The sequence below is a fragment of the Fringilla coelebs genome, assembly GCF_963513975.1.
Source record: "Fringilla coelebs genome assembly, chromosome: 2".
NCBI lineage: Eukaryota > Metazoa > Chordata > Aves > Passeriformes > Fringillidae > Fringilla > Fringilla coelebs.
This window is the reverse complement of record NC_140029.1, coordinates 65,381,913-65,399,633: the sequence shown is the minus strand read 5'-3', so window position 1 is coordinate 65,399,633 and position 17,721 is coordinate 65,381,913. Positions and strand designations below refer to the sequence as shown.

The window sequence follows — 17,721 nt, the reverse complement described above, 5'->3', positions numbered from 1 at the left end:
TTGAATTTTACGAGGATCCAAATTTAATATGCACTAGGAAACCTTGACATTCATGTCTTGTCTCTCACTTCCCTATCCCCTTTTTAACAAAGCAGCTACATGGTATTTTTCAGGTATTTCTTCTGCTATGTGGCTTCAGGCATTTGCTTATTCTGATCCCTGGCAAATGTGGCCCTTCCAACTTGTTTCTTGGGGTAGACATAAAACAGAAAAAAGAGTTACAGAAAGTACTGAAAGATGGAAACTGTCTGCAGTTCATTGGATACCAGCAATTATACTCCAGGCAAGCTAAGTCCATAATGCTGGGAAGTGTGTGTTTTCTCATGAGGAGTTCAGAGAAAGCATTGTTTTAGTCCCTAATCACTCGGGACTGGTTTAGGGGGTGCATTTTGAAATGTTCTGCAAATATATTGAGTTACAGTGGCAGGTAGAGTGCAGGAGAGTGCAGAGTTCAGCAAGTAGTTTTAGAGATTGGGCTCTATTTCAGTATACTTGAAAGACTCTTATAAAGGTGAAGCATTTTAAAGCTCTTCTAATCAGGTAATATCATTAGGTTATCTTATGCATTGTTAAAGTCGATTCACAACTTTCTAGTGGCATGTGTTGTGTGCTGGGTTAACTTATGCATTTCATTTCTGCAATTTCCATATGAAATTAAGGCAGTTGTACAGGATATACCCTTTCTGATGGTCATAGCAGAGGGAATAGCCTTTGATCATAGAATCAGATTTGTTAAAACTCTTTTTCCACTCTTTCTTGGTTTTGATATATGTTCTTTGTCCGGGAGGAATTTATAGATTAGGTTTTTTCTCCATTAAGCAACTTTAGCTAATGACTAAAGAGAGCAGATACATTGTACCTTGAAGCTCTGCAGGTCCCAAATAGCTGTGTTTGCACAGACATATCTTGTGCCCACAATGAGTGTGTGTGGTTGTGGGTAGGCAGGGTAGGCACACTTTTGCTGATCCATCTCTGATTTATGCCATGGATACTCAGCAGGGAGGGCAATATCTGCATTAAGATGCATCAGTTTCTGTTGTGTCAATAAGTGAATACTGAGGTGCAGTTATTTGCTTTTATTTATGAATTAGGGTCTGCAGTAGCTCCTAGGGACAGCAAAACTGCAATCAGACTTTCGTTACAGAATGGCCATTTTTTTTGGCCCCTCAGGTCAACACTGCTCAAGGCACACAATTTAATGTTAGAATTATTTTTATACTGTCTTTACATAGCTCTATGATCTAAGGAGAAAACTGGAACTGATTCTTTCCTTCTCTAAGCTCTTGAACCATGATAGAAAATTCTGACAATCTGTATTTTTTCATTAAGGATTTATAACTTTAAGATATCTGAGCAGCATGGCTGGTAAGATGAATGCTTGAATGGGAATATTAATTTGAATATTTTTCCCTTCAAGCGTCTGACTGACCAAGTCCTCCTCCCTCTCCTCTTGTATTCACGTTGTGTAACTGAATCTGTTTTTTCCAAATGACTTAATCTTTTTAGGAACTTCTTGTTTGATGACCTTTGCAAAAATAATACATCGCTGTTTTCTGACAGGCAAACAATTTGCTGACAGGATTTCTATGAAGACCAGTTCCACATTATATCTATCTTTGACTTGTCATATACAGGCAAACCTTTTCAGATGGTCCTTAAAGTCTCAGTCATGAAGTCACTTTGTGACTCAAATTATTCTAGATCCTTACCTTCAGTGCCTTACAAAGTTTCTAAATGCATCTTACAACTCTTGCCATCTCATTTCTCACTAATATCTCACTGCACCACCTCCCATCTAGCATCTTCTGATTTAGCACTGCTGCACTCTGATCTCTGGCAAAATTCAGGAAACGTGAATTTTCATGCCTCGCTTTAGCAGCCTCTTGCCAACCACGTCTCATTGATGCAAAGTTCCTTTGGATTTACCATGTTCAAACACTGCCCTCCTTCCTTTTGTGTAGTTTTAAAAGTAATGGCTTCCTTCTCTGGACTTCTGATGTACTTATACTGCCAGTACTTGTGTGGAAGAGAAATAAAAGCAAAACTGGTTTTGCCCAGCAGCTAAATGTCTGACTGTGCCCAAGGACAGTGCTTCCGAGCAGTGCACAATCCATCTGCTGATAGAAATATTATTATAGGGCTGGCACTTATTTAAATAGTGAACCAAATTAAAGTGGCATGTGCTGTTGTATTTCTGACCTTTTAAAATCTGACTTCTAAAATCTGTTCTCTTGATATTCTTCACAGGGTTGTGTTTGTGTGGTGCTTGGCTCTACTCTGTTGTAGCAGTTTCATCCAGATTAGGCAGGGGGGAATTCATTTTACACAGCATTAGATAGCTGTAATAAAAGTGTCTACAATCTACAGGAGGAGTACAACCTACAACAGGAGTTTTTAAGCACTGCTGAGGAAAAATGCATGTATTTTTGAATATTTTAAGGCAAAGCTAATCTTATTCAAAAATAAATGTCTAAATTAAGTCATAGCTTTACAAAATGCCTCTTTCCTGGGTTTGACTATAAAAACAGTTTAGGATTTCTAGCCCCAAAATAAAAACCTGAAATTAGGTAAGGTGTATCATATGCTTCCTGCTCTGTTTTATTAGAGGTCTGTAGTAATAATAATAATAGTAGTAGTAGTAGTAGTAGCAGCTAGGAATAAGAAGAACAGCGGTCTTACTCTCTGGGACAGTGGACTGTCAAATGGCTTGTATAAATCAGAAAATATATCTTTTGAACAAAAAGCAAAAAAAATTTAAAAAAGCAAAAAAGTGAAGACACAAAGGTTTAAAATACCTAGATTCTTTTCTTAAAATTTTAAAGCTGATGTGTTTGGTATTGCACATTCTAAGAGGTGAACATTATATATTTCAGGGACAGAAGTAGATCTGTAAAAATGGAGGCTTGCTGTAACCCCCATAAGAAATACACTTTTTTGTGTGTTTGTTTGGGTTTTTTTCCCTCTCGAAAAAAAAAATGTGAGAGAAACAGCTGTAAGCAAGAAATAGGTGGAATGAAGACAATACTAAATCTTTTTTATTGCCTGTCTTGTGCTTTTTCTCTTCCTAAATTTCACTCATAAGAGGCCCGTATGTAAAATGTAGATTGTGTGCCTTTGTCCACAGCACATTTAACCTTGAGTTCTTTGGATAAGAGAAAAATTTATGCCAGATTTTCTTTTCTTCTATCCTCTGGTTAGAATATTTGTTGTTTAAAAGGATGCAAACTCAGCTAGAAAATTTTCCTTTACCTTGGCAATTTCAAAAATCTGGCATTCTCATTTTTAGTAGGTTCGTGCAGCAGTATTTATTCTCACTCGTGGTACAAATAGGTTCTCTCTCCTCTAAAAGACAATAAATTTCCATCCTTTATATATGTCAGAAGCTTTTATCCTTCTGTTAAATTATGGTCAAATTGGGCAAAGTGTTCAAGGGGGGCACACAAATGGTTTTTCTCACTGGATTAGAGAACAAGAAGTATTCTGTTACATTTGTCCCCATAAACCAATGGGAAGATATAACATACAGCTAACCTAATGTAAGTGCTGTTGTAGTTACTGCTGCAGCACTAGAGCTGCTGGGTCTTTCTGCTGCTCATTAGTTCCTGATATGTATGTTTGTAGCCTTCCCCTTTGTCAGAAACAATAGAGATCAAAAGAGCAGAAAGGAGCCGGGTGAGGAGGGCAGGGAGATACTCCAGTAACCATTTCCCTCCTTACATTTACACAGTACCTTTGCCTTCATGTGATATTGCACAACTTTAGTTCCTGGCTTTTCGAGTAGGCAGGTCAATAAAGAAACATAGGGGCTTATCTTTGAAGCAGAGTGAAAGCATGTGGAGTGGCTGCCTTGTTTTTCAAGAATGGAAGAAACTGGAAGGGGTAAACCAACCTTCATTTGTCCCTTCCTCAAGTAATTAAGCCATTAATTAATTTAAATGCTTATATACATCTCTCTGCTGTTCACCTTTTTCACTGGCTTGGGTATAGAAGTGTTAATTTCTAAAGGAAATTTCTTGCACATGAAAGACAGTTGTTACCTGAGCAAACCTTGTTCTGTAGCAGCACCTTGTGGGAAGGAAATCAGACTACAGTCTACAGACACACAGGCCTGAAGACCGTTGCCGAGTGAGCGTCTGCCATCAGTGAGCTGAGCAGCTCATTTTATTACTGCTTGCAAGATTCTAGAGCAATAAAAAGCACTTCCATTAGGATGATATACAGAAGGCACGCCAAATACATTTTAATTAATACTTGATGCTTTTTTCTTGAGAAATAAGAGGATTAGTGTACTATGTTTGTATGCATCTAAGAAAAGATTTACTCCGATGTGTAGCAAATGTGTTCTGGTTGAGTTCCTTACTTGTAATTTCTTAGTTTTAAATCTTTAAAACCTTTGGATTGGGATGTCCAGGTAGATACATATCTTACCCAGGATACGAGGTTGCATTGACCTCTAATCTTTACCAAAAATGAAATGTTTTAATTATGTCTTTTTAATTTTGATTTGCAGGAGGCAATAAGCTGAAGAATCAACATTTTCGCCTGAACTGGGCGTGGATCTCCTTAGAAAAAGAGCATTACTTAGTAAATGAAGAGACCAAGTATCTTGATGTTGTTCTCAAACGGAGAGGTTACCTGGGAGAAACCTCTTTCATAAGTAAGTTCAATTCTAACCTTATCAGTTGCTTCTATAAATCACTGCCCAGCTAATATAATGCCCAGTTGATATAATGTATCAATGCAGCTCTATCCTATTGCTGCTGTTGCAGGATAAGCAAACTAAATTCAAAGGAATATGTTTATTTATTAAAGAGTGTATCTTTTATATGCTGTGCATATGATTTCTACAGTTTAATAATGAATTTTTTTCCTTTCATGTTTTTTTTTGTCTTCTGCAATAAATTTCTGAATGAACAACCCAAGACATGGTCCTCCTTTCTTTGATTCGATTGTTTGTTTGTTTCACAGAATACAGTTCCTGTCCAGATCTTCTTTTTCCTATAATCAAAAAATGCACTTGTAGCAATTGAAAAGACAATAATAAACATGTATCATTTTCCAGGAAGGCTCTGGTGAGTTGGTCTGACCAGCAGCCAGGAGCATTAGGCTCATTTTCTTCACTCAATGTTGGCAGCCAACTGAGGCTGATACAGGAGGTGTTGAAAACTGTTTACAGTGTCTGGGGAGTGGAAAGGTGAAAAAAGGGTTGTGTTATCACATTCTGCAACCTCACACCTGTTTCTAGCTTCTGGATCTGTTTCCTCCTCTGATGCATTTGCACCAGGGAACAATATCCTTGTACAATTTCACACTGAAGCCTATGGTGAGCTTACACTGCTTAGAGAAAACACTCGGTTTAAAGCTGTTTTTGCAGAGATATATAAGCATTTACCTGGCAAGTTTCTGCCTAGGGCTTTTTCTGATTAAAAATCTGAGTTTCAGGGAGAAAGATGCAGTAGGGACACGTATTTTGGCATGAGATTTAGGGGGTATAGACCTTAACCAACAGGATCTTACTTAAAAGACTGTTTTTAACAGTGAACCAACTGTGATAATATATTTCTTTTAAAGAAAGAAAAAGAATGGATGAGATAAATACATAGTTAAGGATGTGTGGTTTAAATTAATTACTGGTACTGAATAACAGATACTGATGTGACTTCTGACCCTTCAGATAGAGTGTTTACAAAATTTTCTGCCAATGGATTCAAGGTTAGTTTCAGTATTGAGCTGACTAAAAAATCAGCAAAACCAGTTTGAGTAACTTGCCTCCAACTACCTTAATCCAGCAAATGGAATTACAGAATTGGAAAGAGCATAAAACATTCTGGTCAAGATGCTCACTGGCCCTTCTGGTCCATATGCAGTGCCAAAGTTGCTGAAGGTTTATAGGTTATATACAGTTGGCTATGACTTAGGATGAGGCACAGTCCTGGAGAAAGAAAGGCAAGGTTTGTAGGGAAAGGTCATGTGTTTCAATGCATTAAATAATGCAGCTGTAAGAAACAATCAGAGAAGGGAGAAGTTTTAAGGGTTTTTTTTCTGAAAACCTAGAAAAGCCTTTAAGATTTCAGTTGTACTGTGGGATTTAAACAAGGCCAAACACATGAGCTGGAGACAGTTCTGAAATACTGTCTAATTTCCATGAGGGTCTTTCAGACAGCCTTAAAGTGGGAGTGAGATGCCTGTGAAAACCTGTTTCAGAGCAGTCTGAATCTGAGGCTGGAAGGCCTGTGCCATCTCTCTGGATTGAGTTGTTTGAATTTTTTCCCATGGACTTACACTTCAACTTCACTTTAACCTAATGATTGACACTATACAAACATGGAAATAAGAGGACCATAATTTTTAAAAATTCTTATTGCAATGGCAGTGAGGGCAATGGTTCAGGTTTTGCATCATCTTTCATTTTTATTCAGTATATTTTCCTTTGTGTCTTTGTGTTTTCCTTAGCTTTCCCTTTAAAGTCTGAACTTTCTAGGGGTGTTTTTATTTTTTCTAAGAAAAAAAATATTTTCTAGGGTTTCAGGGAGGATGCTGTTTAGATGTTCTGGAAAAGAAGAGAACCCAGAGGGCTAAAAGGAGAGAGAAAAGTCTGTTGTCCTTTTTGGACATCCATAATTGAATTATAGGGAAATGGAAACTTGATGTAACTTCAGAGAATGTAGAGTTTTTCCACCTCTATGTGTGACACACAATATGAAATTGATCAAGAGAAATTGATTTAGTTTGAATGTGCTCAGGTTGTGGAAACTATATTTTTCTACATGTCTTTTAAATGTGACACAATAGGAGAAAAATTAGAAGTGATGTGTATAATGACCTGAATTTCTGGTTTTAACAGGTATTAGCACTAAAGATGGTACTGCCAAGAAAGATAAAGACTTCAGAGGAAAAGCCCAGAAGCAAGTGCAGTTTAATCCTGGTCAAACCTTAGCTACATGGCGAGTGAGGATTTTGAGCGATGGTGAACATGAGCATTCTGAGTCCTTTCAAATTGTTCTTTCTGAGCCCGTCATGGCAATTCTGGAATTTCCTGCTGCATCCACAGTGGAAATTATTGACCCGGGGGATGGTGAGAACCTTTCCAGAGCTGTACTGCTAATATGTGCATATACCAAAAGATAAACTGGAGGGCAAATGCTGTAATAGTGGATACTAAAGGTTGGCTGTCCTCAGAATATTTCTGAAGACAGATTTGGGCATCAGGTAGCCATTTGTCCTCTATCACTTTAAGTGCTTGATGAAGGTACTCAGGCAGCATGTTTTTATGAAATACCTGCAATTTTTTATGATATGTTATTTCTAGGGGCTTTGTTCATTTGTTTTCATTTTAGGTGTAGCAGGTTTTCCATTAAATCTGTTTGCTGAATGTGTCTGAAGAGTGGGTTGGAGGCTGACTTGATTTACTCTGCCATGGTAATTCATGTTGGAGAGGATGGTACAAGAAAGTCTAGGCTGGTTGATCACAAGTTTGGTCTTGGAGCAAACTATTTGTATCAGTTAGGCCTTTGTATGAACCTGAGAAGCTCAGTAATTGTAGGGTTCATTAGACCAAGTGTAGCACACGCTGTGTCAAGAACAAATAAAATTATGGTTAAATATAAATCAAGAAATAAGCTGATTCTTAAAAATTCTAAAATAGAAGTAGAGCATGCTCTGGTTGCTTTGTATCTTTTCAGCTGCATGCAGGCACTTGAACCCATGGGCTGTACTCATTCAGAACTGTCCTTAGGGAATCTTTCAAGTACTGGATGACCATAACAACTTGAATTATATGGTCTTCCCTAATTAGCATTTAAAGAGTTTTGGGCATGGAGATTACCAGAAATGTCTTAGTTCCTAGATACAAATGCAAGTTAAACCAGAGCTTATCTCACATCCATTTTTAATCACTGAGAAAAATAGTGATTGACTCGGAAAGCAGCATGTATGAGACACAGAAATAACTTGAAAATGTGTTAAATCTCTTTATCTTTTCTCTTATCAGTAAGGTAGCACCGTTAAAGGTAATTGACTGAGTCTTCTTTATGCCACCAACAGTATTTTATATTTCTTACATTAAGATAAAATTTTTACAGTCCCTGAAAATTTGTATTAATTATATGTAAAGAGAAGTTGCAGAGGGCAAAATCAAATGCACAGCTGCAAATCAAGGAATATCTAGAAAAAAACTAGAGAGAGAACTTTGAGGGAAGGACTGTGTTTCCTAACAGCATTTTGAAGCTCAGGGTTTACCAAGCTCACTGAATAAGAACCATCAAAAGTTTTGTTCTGCTTCCAGTGAAAAAATCATTGCTTTGAATTGTGTAGCTTTAGGATCACAACTGTGAGTTTGTTGGGAAAGCTGTACCAGCCTCTTTGGGTATGGGACATTAGTTAATGTTTTATTGGAAATATAGATTGCATCGGGATATGGTATTTTATACTAGCTGTGATGGTATAGCTCATTCTCCTCCAAGCTTTTACATAGTTCATAAGGTCTGTTAAACTTTTATTTTTGTGCCATCTTACTCCTAGTTGAATAATTATGAGACAGAGAGAGAGAGAGAGGAAACCAAATAAATCAGATTCCTGCATGTTTTGGAAGATCAGAGTTTTTTATTTTGTCAACTAAATTGTAAAGGGAGAAATAGAAGGAATTAAATGGGTTGGGTTTTTTGGTGCTGCCTTTTGCTTTACTTTAAAACAAAAAAAGTCAGGATTTTATATTTTTCATGTTGAATTTTTGTCTTGCCCGAATAGTGAGTAGTCTCAGTCTTATCAAACCTGAATTACAGCATTTTTAAGGCAGGCTTTTGACCTCAAGTTATGCTAGTAGTAGTTGGAGAAATAAAAACCTGGAACATGTTTTCAAAGAAGTCACCTGACAGTTTTCAGAACACTGTTTGCCAAAGTACTCTGAAATGATGAAAATTTGCTTTGTGCGGTCAGCTGATATCACTTAATTTGATATTAGGCAGACTTATATTCAATTTGGGTTGTAGTCACACTAATGAAACTGTAAAGATGCTTTCCCATTTCTGAAACACTAAGGAACTCTACTTCTCTCACCCTCCAAGTTTTACTGACAATTTAGTGGCATTGCAAGTTATTTGTTGCATTTTGGAATATTCAGAAATGCTCTTAGCTAATGTACAGGTGACTTTATGAGGTTCTTTTCTTTGCAGAATCAACAGTCTTTATTCCTCAATCCACCTATACTATTGAAGAAGATGTTGGTGAGTTATTTATTCCAGTCAGAAGAAGTGGAGATGTGAGTCAGGAACTGATGGTCATCTGCTACACACAACAAGGTAGAAGAATCTACTATAGTATAAAAAAAAAATTACAAGAGTGGAAAAGAGACAGAAATTTAAAAATCTATTTTATAATGAAATTGTTTCTAATTCTGTTAATTACTTTTTCATCTAAATATCCCCAGTCTCAACTGGAAATGCATTCTCCTCTGCAATCTGTCTAAGAGTATTACTGAATGCAGTTTCAAAAGCATCATGGAGAGGTGAAGATGTGTGTTCTTTATATTTCTGCAAGATTTTTATATGCAACCCCTTATATCTGAAAGTGATGAGAACTGAAAGCACTGCAGTGATTGCCCTGGCTATCCTTCACTTGTTTGTATCTTGAATAAAAAGGATACAAAATAATATTGCTTAATTGTCATACTTGTCGTTCCTCTGACTTTCAGTCTCTTACTAATAATACATTTGCAGGGCATGAGGTTTCTACACCTGTGGCTTTATTATTTTTTTTTATCTGCAGCAATATTTTCTCTAAAGTGATCTGGAATCCAGATAAATTGTTTTTGTGACATTCTGTCTGTTCAAGTCCACTAGAATCTTCAATATGGGTAAAATATAGTAAGGTAGTTAATTGGTAATCCTCACAGGGGCTATTTTGTCAGTCTGTCTCTTGTGACAGGCAATATTCCTTCTGACTGGAAAGGTGTAAATGATTTGAAGAGCCACACTCTTCCATTGTATTGTATACAGAAGTAGTAGAGACCTCAGAAGTGGGTCCATGGACCTCTCACCTTCTCCACAGCCCATCTTACCACCAAAAAGTAAACAGAAATTCAAAGATAATGAAAATAAAATTTCACCTCTGTGAGGAGATCCTTGTAACCATGGTATGCCTAGTGACTGTTTTCCTTTTATGCCACAGGAACAGCATCTGGCACTGCCCCAAGCTCTGTACTTTCCTACTCTGACTACATATCCAGGCCGGAGGATCACAACAGCGTTCTGCGCTTTGACAAAGACGAACGAGAGAAAACGTGTCGGATTGTCATCATAGATGATTCCTTGTATGAAGAGGCTGAGACCTTTGATGTTTTGCTGAGCATGCCCATGGGGGGAAGAATTGGTGCAGAATTCCCAAGCACTCGCATTACCATTGTACCTGACAAGGATGATGGTAAGATAACCATATAATTGAAGTGATACCCCCAATGCAGGGACAGAAATTACAAAGAACATCACATTCAAATCAGCACATGGGTTTTGTTTTTATTCCTGCTGGTTAAAACACATTCTGCTTCCATCTTGAGATTAGAAAATATTATTGGAAAGCTATGCGGGTTTTGAAAGTATTTAGTATTGCTATTTTACTGTGTGACAAAATCACGTGAGCAGCGACTCAGAGGAAGGATCTGCACCTTTCTATTCTGTCACATTAACAGACATAATCCAAGATGTTACCTTGCATGGGCAGCCTTGTTGGGGCAGAAGCCATCTAGCAGCTCCCAAGAGAAAAGCTCTATTTCTTCTGAATTGAGGCTGCATTTGAATTTTACTGCGTAAAAGTATCCATTTGTGTTCCCTTTGTCTTTTTAATAAAGCAAACAGTCAGATAAGAGTAATGTTGCTTTAGAAATTGCCTCATAAGGAAATGCTGGCAGAATTATGCCATTTATTCAACTGGTTGATAGTTTTAAGATATTGCTTTGAAAGGGACACTTCTGGGGCTGGTTAGAAAAATGGGTGTTACTAAGAGTAGAATCAGCACACTGTATCACCAACTGCTTTCAAAAATACATGTATTATTGCTGCCTCAAGCCTCTCCTTGAATGCTTCAGCATTGGTGTGGCAGTTCTTTTTCTAGGAGAAATAGCATGAAAGCTTCCTGGTACAATTGGCCCATTTATGTGTGAAGTTTGGAGACTGACATCTCAACTGTAAATTCTGAGATAAGACTACTTGATAAGCTGTTTGAGTCCTCTCTCTGAGGCCATAAACCATCTATTGTGACACCATCATATTTCCTAAAGACTAAAGGGAGCAATTACATAGTGCAGTACCCTTTGAAAGTCTGATGCCAAAGCAGACCATTGTTATCAGCACAGTGATTTCTCTCTAGGTAAGGATACAAAAGGCAGCTCTTCAAGGCAGGAAGTCTGCACCCATCTAATTGCCTCATAAATACTCAGCCTGCCTGAAATTTCTCACCTGTAATCCTGTGACAGAGGTGACTTTGTTTTCTCTGTGGAGCATTTGGGGAATCATATAGCATTAATGACTACAACAGGTTGAAAAAACAGGTCTTGTGAAGTAGGAGATCATATAGCAACTGCAAGTCAAAATAGAAATCTTTATCTGCCTCTGCTATTATAGCAAACAAAAATTTATTCATTTAGGAGCTTCTACAACAGATTGATTTGTATGAATAATTTTGATGAATTCATGAACTTTAAAATTTGTACATAGTAAAGTATAGACTATTTAGAGAATAGCTATTAAAAACATGTATTCATGGAGAAGCTGATTACCCAAAAACTGAAGGTATTCTGACTGCTCAAGTATATATATGGAGAGTTTGGGATGGAGAGACTAATTCTCCAAGACATTAGTTAATATCAGGGATGAGCTGAAATTAGACTGTCTAACTTCAGTGGGAATCTCAGTGACTCCATGTAACAACAGAGTATAAAACAATTTATGAAACTCACACAAAATATTAGGGAAGTTAATGAGAAACCTCTTTTAACAATGCCATTAGAAAGCAAGAGAGGTAATTTAGTTTGTGTACCACTGTTCAGTTTTAAGTTTCTGCATTTATGAGCACAGGCTGCCTCAGATCTGCAAACTTTTCTGCACAAATTAATTTAGCAAAGAATAACCTCGTGGGATTTATTTAAAAAGTGGGGAAAGTGTTTGGGAAATTAGAATAGAGTATTTTCATTATGTAGCAACTATCTATGTTTGTTGGTAGGAATAAAGAATATTTGGCATATTGAAAGATAAGGGGGTTTTGAATGGTAGGTTTGGAACACTTTTTTCAAACATTCATTTTTCTTTATACACCCAAAATGTTGCAATGTGGTATTTAAAATTGTGTGGCAGAACTCCTTTTTTACAGTGAAAGAACTCCCACAAAGAATTCCAGCACATGCAAAAACAGTTCACTTACCAGTAAAATTTCCTACCACATGCTTTTTAGTGTGCATAAAAATATAAAGCATGAAAAGTCTGTATTTGTTTCATCTGACATCCGTTGCACCGCCTTATCTATAAAAAGCAGAGAGCAGACTACAGGGTAGATAAATTATAGATTTATCTACAGGGTAGATAAATTATAGATTACACCTTGAATGTTTTTTTATGTATTCACACACACATAGAGATATATGTTTACAAGCACATATTTTTGTAAGGCTTTAGTACCCTGGAAGTCATGATTGAAATTCTGCATAAATAAGCAGAGGATTTTAAGCAGCACTGGTTATTATTGTTTGCAGTGCACAAAATTAATTTTACTAAGTTAAACCAGCATGGAATGTGAAAAAAAAATCTTTAGCTTTTAACAGAAAGGTTTAATTCATAAGATGTTTAAGGTAGAGGTTGGTAGAAGCTTTAGCACATTTGTAGTAGCCTATCAGCTGTAGTAATGCTGCAACACTAAATTCTGTGGTCCACTTTAGTCTCAACTTCACATCTATTGATAGATATTTCTCATTGTTTAAATTCATCTTCTGCTTAACAGAGTTTCTTTGGACAAATGTCACAGTGTGTCATTAAGTGATGTCTCCAATAACTGTGACTGGATTAACATTATGCTTTGACTTCAGGCCAAACAACAGAAATAGCGAAGGTCAAAGTTTAATTATACTGCAGGAGATCTTTCCTATGGAACTCAAGTCAGCACTAGAAACATTGTCTTGTGTCCTCTGGCATTCCATGTGAGTTAATTAGGAAACACTCACCTTCAACACCTACCATCAAAGTATTTTATTTTTAGAAAATGCCCTTAGGGTCTAACTAAAACGCCATAGTTGCTATATTATCCTGACAATAGTAAAAGTAAGAGGCATGCTCTAGTGAACTACAGTGTCTTCACTAAATTCTGGGCAACTGAAAAATTTAATTGGGGATTATACAGTTGTGCTGCCAAAGCAAAATCTGGGGAAAAATAATTGTAGTATGTAGAATATGCACTGGTATATTTATATGTTGTGAATGGTGATTTTCAGATTGGTTCTGCTATTGGGACATCTAATTTGGAAGGGACTTTTCCTGATAGGTACTAAAGTTAGGTAGAAAAAAAGAAAAGGATTAAGTTAATGAAGTAAGTAGCAGAAAAAACTTCATCTGGAAACCTTGGATTCGAAGTTACACATGCCACTACACTTGAAGCATTAAAAAGCAAAACCAGTTTGTTGGAGTCAGATGTGATAGCTATTAACTGTGAACCATGGAAGAAAAGCATGCATAGGGAAAAGACCTATGTAAATCATCCACTTCTGGGGTGGCACTATGGCACTACTCTCACTTGGTATTAGCCTCTATAACTTTAGACATCTGATTCAAATAGGCTGTTACAGGCTTCTTCTACAGTTATTGAATAGAGAGATGTACTCCCAGGAAACATCCCATCCTAGAACAATTATCTAAATTGTCAAGCCCAGTCACCAGGGATACCTGGTGCATCTGAATACATTGATTTATGACGTGGATATAAACCCTACCTTAGAAATTTAATTTGCAAACACAAAGTTGTAAGCACTACTGGGCATGAGGGACATACCTATACTGCCTGGAGAGCACTGAGCTCAGCAAAGCTCATTTGAAGGAAGCACTTTACATAATAGATAAATATTATGCATCTAGGAAAAGGAAGATGAGGTTAATGTGCCCTTTTCATTCTCCTTGGACAGAGGAATCCTGGAATTCAGTCTAAGACTCATGAAAACACTCAGACCCTACTCTTCCATGGAAATGCCTTAATCCTCAGGCACTTAGCAACTAAGCTAGATCAGCCTGGAAGTGCTCTCTGTTTTTCCAGCTGAAGCGGTGACTCTGAAATCATTTCATAGAGAGAGAGAGAAAAAATGAGATCTAAGTCTTTTGTTAGTATTCATATGGGAATGAAGAGTCTGTAATTTGGTTCCAGCACTAACAATGTTACTGTGTTGTATGCCTCAAGTCTGATACAAAATGCTTTAACAAGGTTTGAGTCAAAGCTCTGCTTTTTCATTGTCCCAATATTTTGACTGCTGTGCTAATTTAGACTATCTATCTTTTAGTTACTTGATTTTTTTATTGTGGGAAAATTTAAAACTTGAGTTTGTAATCACATTTGGAAACCTGAAGAGAAGAGGTGTGGTGAATGCAGAGCTGGAAGTTTGCACCTGAGGGGAAAATACTTACAGTTTTGTGTGCTGCACGTTTTTTGTAAGTGGCTGTCTCCCCATGTGATTTTAATTCCATGCCACTGTATTTAGTGTTGCCGTGAGAGCATGCAGCCTTACAGCCAGGCTGACAAACAGTTCTTCTGCCTTAGTGGAATTGTTGAAGACTCATGCTGTTCACAGCAGGAAGTACATTAAATACATTTCTTCCACTTCATTCACATTAGATGGGCAACAAGTTCCTCAAACTTCTTTTTGACATTTCTACACCAAGGCTGGGAAAGCAAAGGACTCAGGTTTATGTCAGAGATTTGCTGACCATTATCTTTGCACCTGATCAACAGAATCAATCACTCATACCGTCCACAGGATAGAGGATAGCACTGTCAGGGAATATTTTGTAGATGAATAAACTGGATGATGGTATCCTAATGTAGAAAGGGAATGTTAGAGGTTAAACAGAACAGATTAATTATTTAGTCTTCTGGAGATTTCATTAAAACACTTGCTGTCACTTTCCTTACACTTAATTAAATTTTGAAAATCCTTAGATAACGTTCTGGAAATTGGTACCCACTAACACTTTTCCAGCTTCCTTGGAGTAGTAAAGTATTATTAATATTTACTATCAATGACCTGATAAGTCAGCACTGCAATGTTACACTATAAATATATGCTTTGCATTGGCTTCTAGCAAGCAGCCACTATGAACTAATTCTCAGGGTGTGTACTGAGCCATATTTAAAGCTTATGATAAATAAGTCTTTATTAGTAACATTGTTTATCAGAGGAACATCCTTATCTCACAAGGCAAGTTGGAATCTCCTTATTTCCTTTGGTCTCCAAGACGGACAAGTCAAATGTGCCTTTTTCTCTATGCCAGCAGGTATGGCAGATCTTAAACTGAGCAGGTGGTTGATTAATCTTGGTAGTTAACATCTGCTAGTGCATTTGTCCAATTTTAATTACAATCTGAGCACTACAGGCAGAGCATGCCCGCTATTATGTTACTGACTAGAGTCATGGTTTGGCCAACTATCCGTGACTGCTCTCTGGAGATGCCTAAAATAGTGAACTAGTTCTTTTCTCTTGTGCACATCCATCTTTGATTACTTTCTCCCTTTTATGTTTTTACAGTGCTTGTGAGTCTGATGCCTCTGGCTCTTCTGTGCACCTTTAATTTCTTTTGTCCTCCCATTAAGTAAAATCTCTATATGACCCCCTCTCCTTTCCCCAGCCTGTGGCAGGTGGCCAGGTTGGCAGCTAATCAAGGGAAAAAGTGGATGACAGCCAGCTTATGACAGGTTATACTCCCAGTTTTCTTTACTAATAGCTTCTTATTATCACCAGTTCAACAGAGTGAAAAATGTCGAATCCATGATGATAGCCTTAAAGATTTCGAAAACTGCCTGTTTGCTGCCTATCACAGAAATAAATTAATGTCATACCTTGCAGTAGAACATTCTATAGAGTAACCAGACACATTTATGATTTGCTTGCTTAGCATTATTTGTTGCTTACAGCTTGTTACGTATGTGTGTCCCATTTTATAAGTGCGTGTGTGTGTGTATATATATGTGTGTGTGAACTACAGATGTTGGATCGATCTCATTTTTATTCATCTGCTTAATAACTAGAAATATAGTCCAACCTTGTGATCTGGGCTCCTTTGATAGGTGAGGAGGACAGAACATGATCTCCAGGCAGTACTTTGTCACATCTATTTCAGATGGCCCTTTTACAGTAGGGGATGCAGCTGGTGGAGCACAAAGCTCTTCAGCCTTTGCCGATGTATGCTTTTAAATGGGTTGCTTACACATCCAGTATTGCACTTCTATTTTTGCAGTAATTGCAGTAGTATTTTGAGGAGAGTGTTGAAATGCAGAAAACTTTTAGTTTTGTACTCAAAGCCCACAAAATAGCCAATAAGCAGAAGGCATAAGATTACATGAACCGTAGAAAAACTTATGCCTTCTTTTAAATTTAGAACGAGTTTAATGAAGTGGTGTTTTGTGTGAACTGGTATTGCATCCCAGAGCCTAATGCATTATTGGTTTATGACAGTTCACTTAAGAGTACATTGAACTGCTTTCTCTCTTGTGTCTTGCTGTAGCATGTGTGTTTTTGATGGCATTGGTCTTTGTACTGTAGATCTTGCATTTACTATACACTGTTTAGAAATGAATGAATGCCTAGCAAAACATTCTAAACTAATCATCTGTTCATTGTTGGATATGGCTGTAGAGAGTGAATTTAGTGACTGAAGTGCTTTGCATGTGTAAGATTTGGATAATCAAGTTGAGTAGAATGTCTTGTTGCATTCAGTTTCCTAAGGCTTCTTCAGTCATCTTCCTTACTTTGAATCTCCTCATACTGAGACTTTGCTCATAGTCTTTAAAGACCCAAAAGATACTGAACACTGTAACCATGGTAGCCCATTGGGCTTTAATGCCATCACTTCTCCTTTTGAACATGTAAATTTTAAAAAGATTTGTTCAGTTACTATTTCTCTTCACTGTCAAGACACTTCTGTCTCTCACACAAATGGGATCAAAAGTCCAAGAGACAGTATACAAGAAGTTTTAACATCCAGCAAAGCGTATTTTCTTGTGTGAGAGCTCTGCTTTTGTGGTCTGGTAAGTCTGGCTGTAGCTCTGGTTAAGGGATATCTTGCATACTTTTCTTCTACAGCCTCGGTGAGCTAAATATGTTCTGACTGTATGTGGGCAGAAAAGCCTATAAGAAATTGTTTCCACTGGTTAAGCAAACTCAACCTAACTAGCATTGTGACTGAATAGTAAGAGTGCAAAAATCTAAAGTTGACTCAGCCAGAAATGGCTGCATACTATATCTTTACCTGATTTCTGAAATGCTGCTGAACTTCTCATACCATTTCTGTTTGTAGCCCTCATTTTTTCACCTGATGTTTGAGTCACTGACTGTAAGCACCTTCAAACCTGGCCTCTTTGTGAAAAACCTTGTGTGTGGTATATTTAAGTGCTACTGCCAAGACTTTTCATTTATCTGCCTGCCTCTGTTTCATCGATTTGTTGAGAATTTGTTACCAATCCCATTTCCCAGGCTTGTTATATAAA

General features: G+C 37.3%; 1 protein-coding gene across 1 annotated transcript in view; it reads left to right on the top strand.

The window, feature by feature from the left end:
* FREM2 (FRAS1 related extracellular matrix 2) overlaps nt 1-17,721 on the top strand; it is a gene marked incomplete at both ends in the record, with an annotated part of 115,701 nt that overhangs the window by 56,820 nt on the left and 41,160 nt on the right. The window contains 4 exons of the mRNA XM_084201299.1: nt 4,511-4,657; nt 6,845-7,075; nt 9,171-9,296; nt 10,165-10,416. Of these exons, the coding sequence (XP_084057425.1) occupies nt 4,511-4,657; nt 6,845-7,075; nt 9,171-9,296; nt 10,165-10,416 (756 nt within the window). The remainder of the gene's footprint in view (nt 1-4,510; nt 4,658-6,844; nt 7,076-9,170; nt 9,297-10,164; nt 10,417-17,721) is intronic.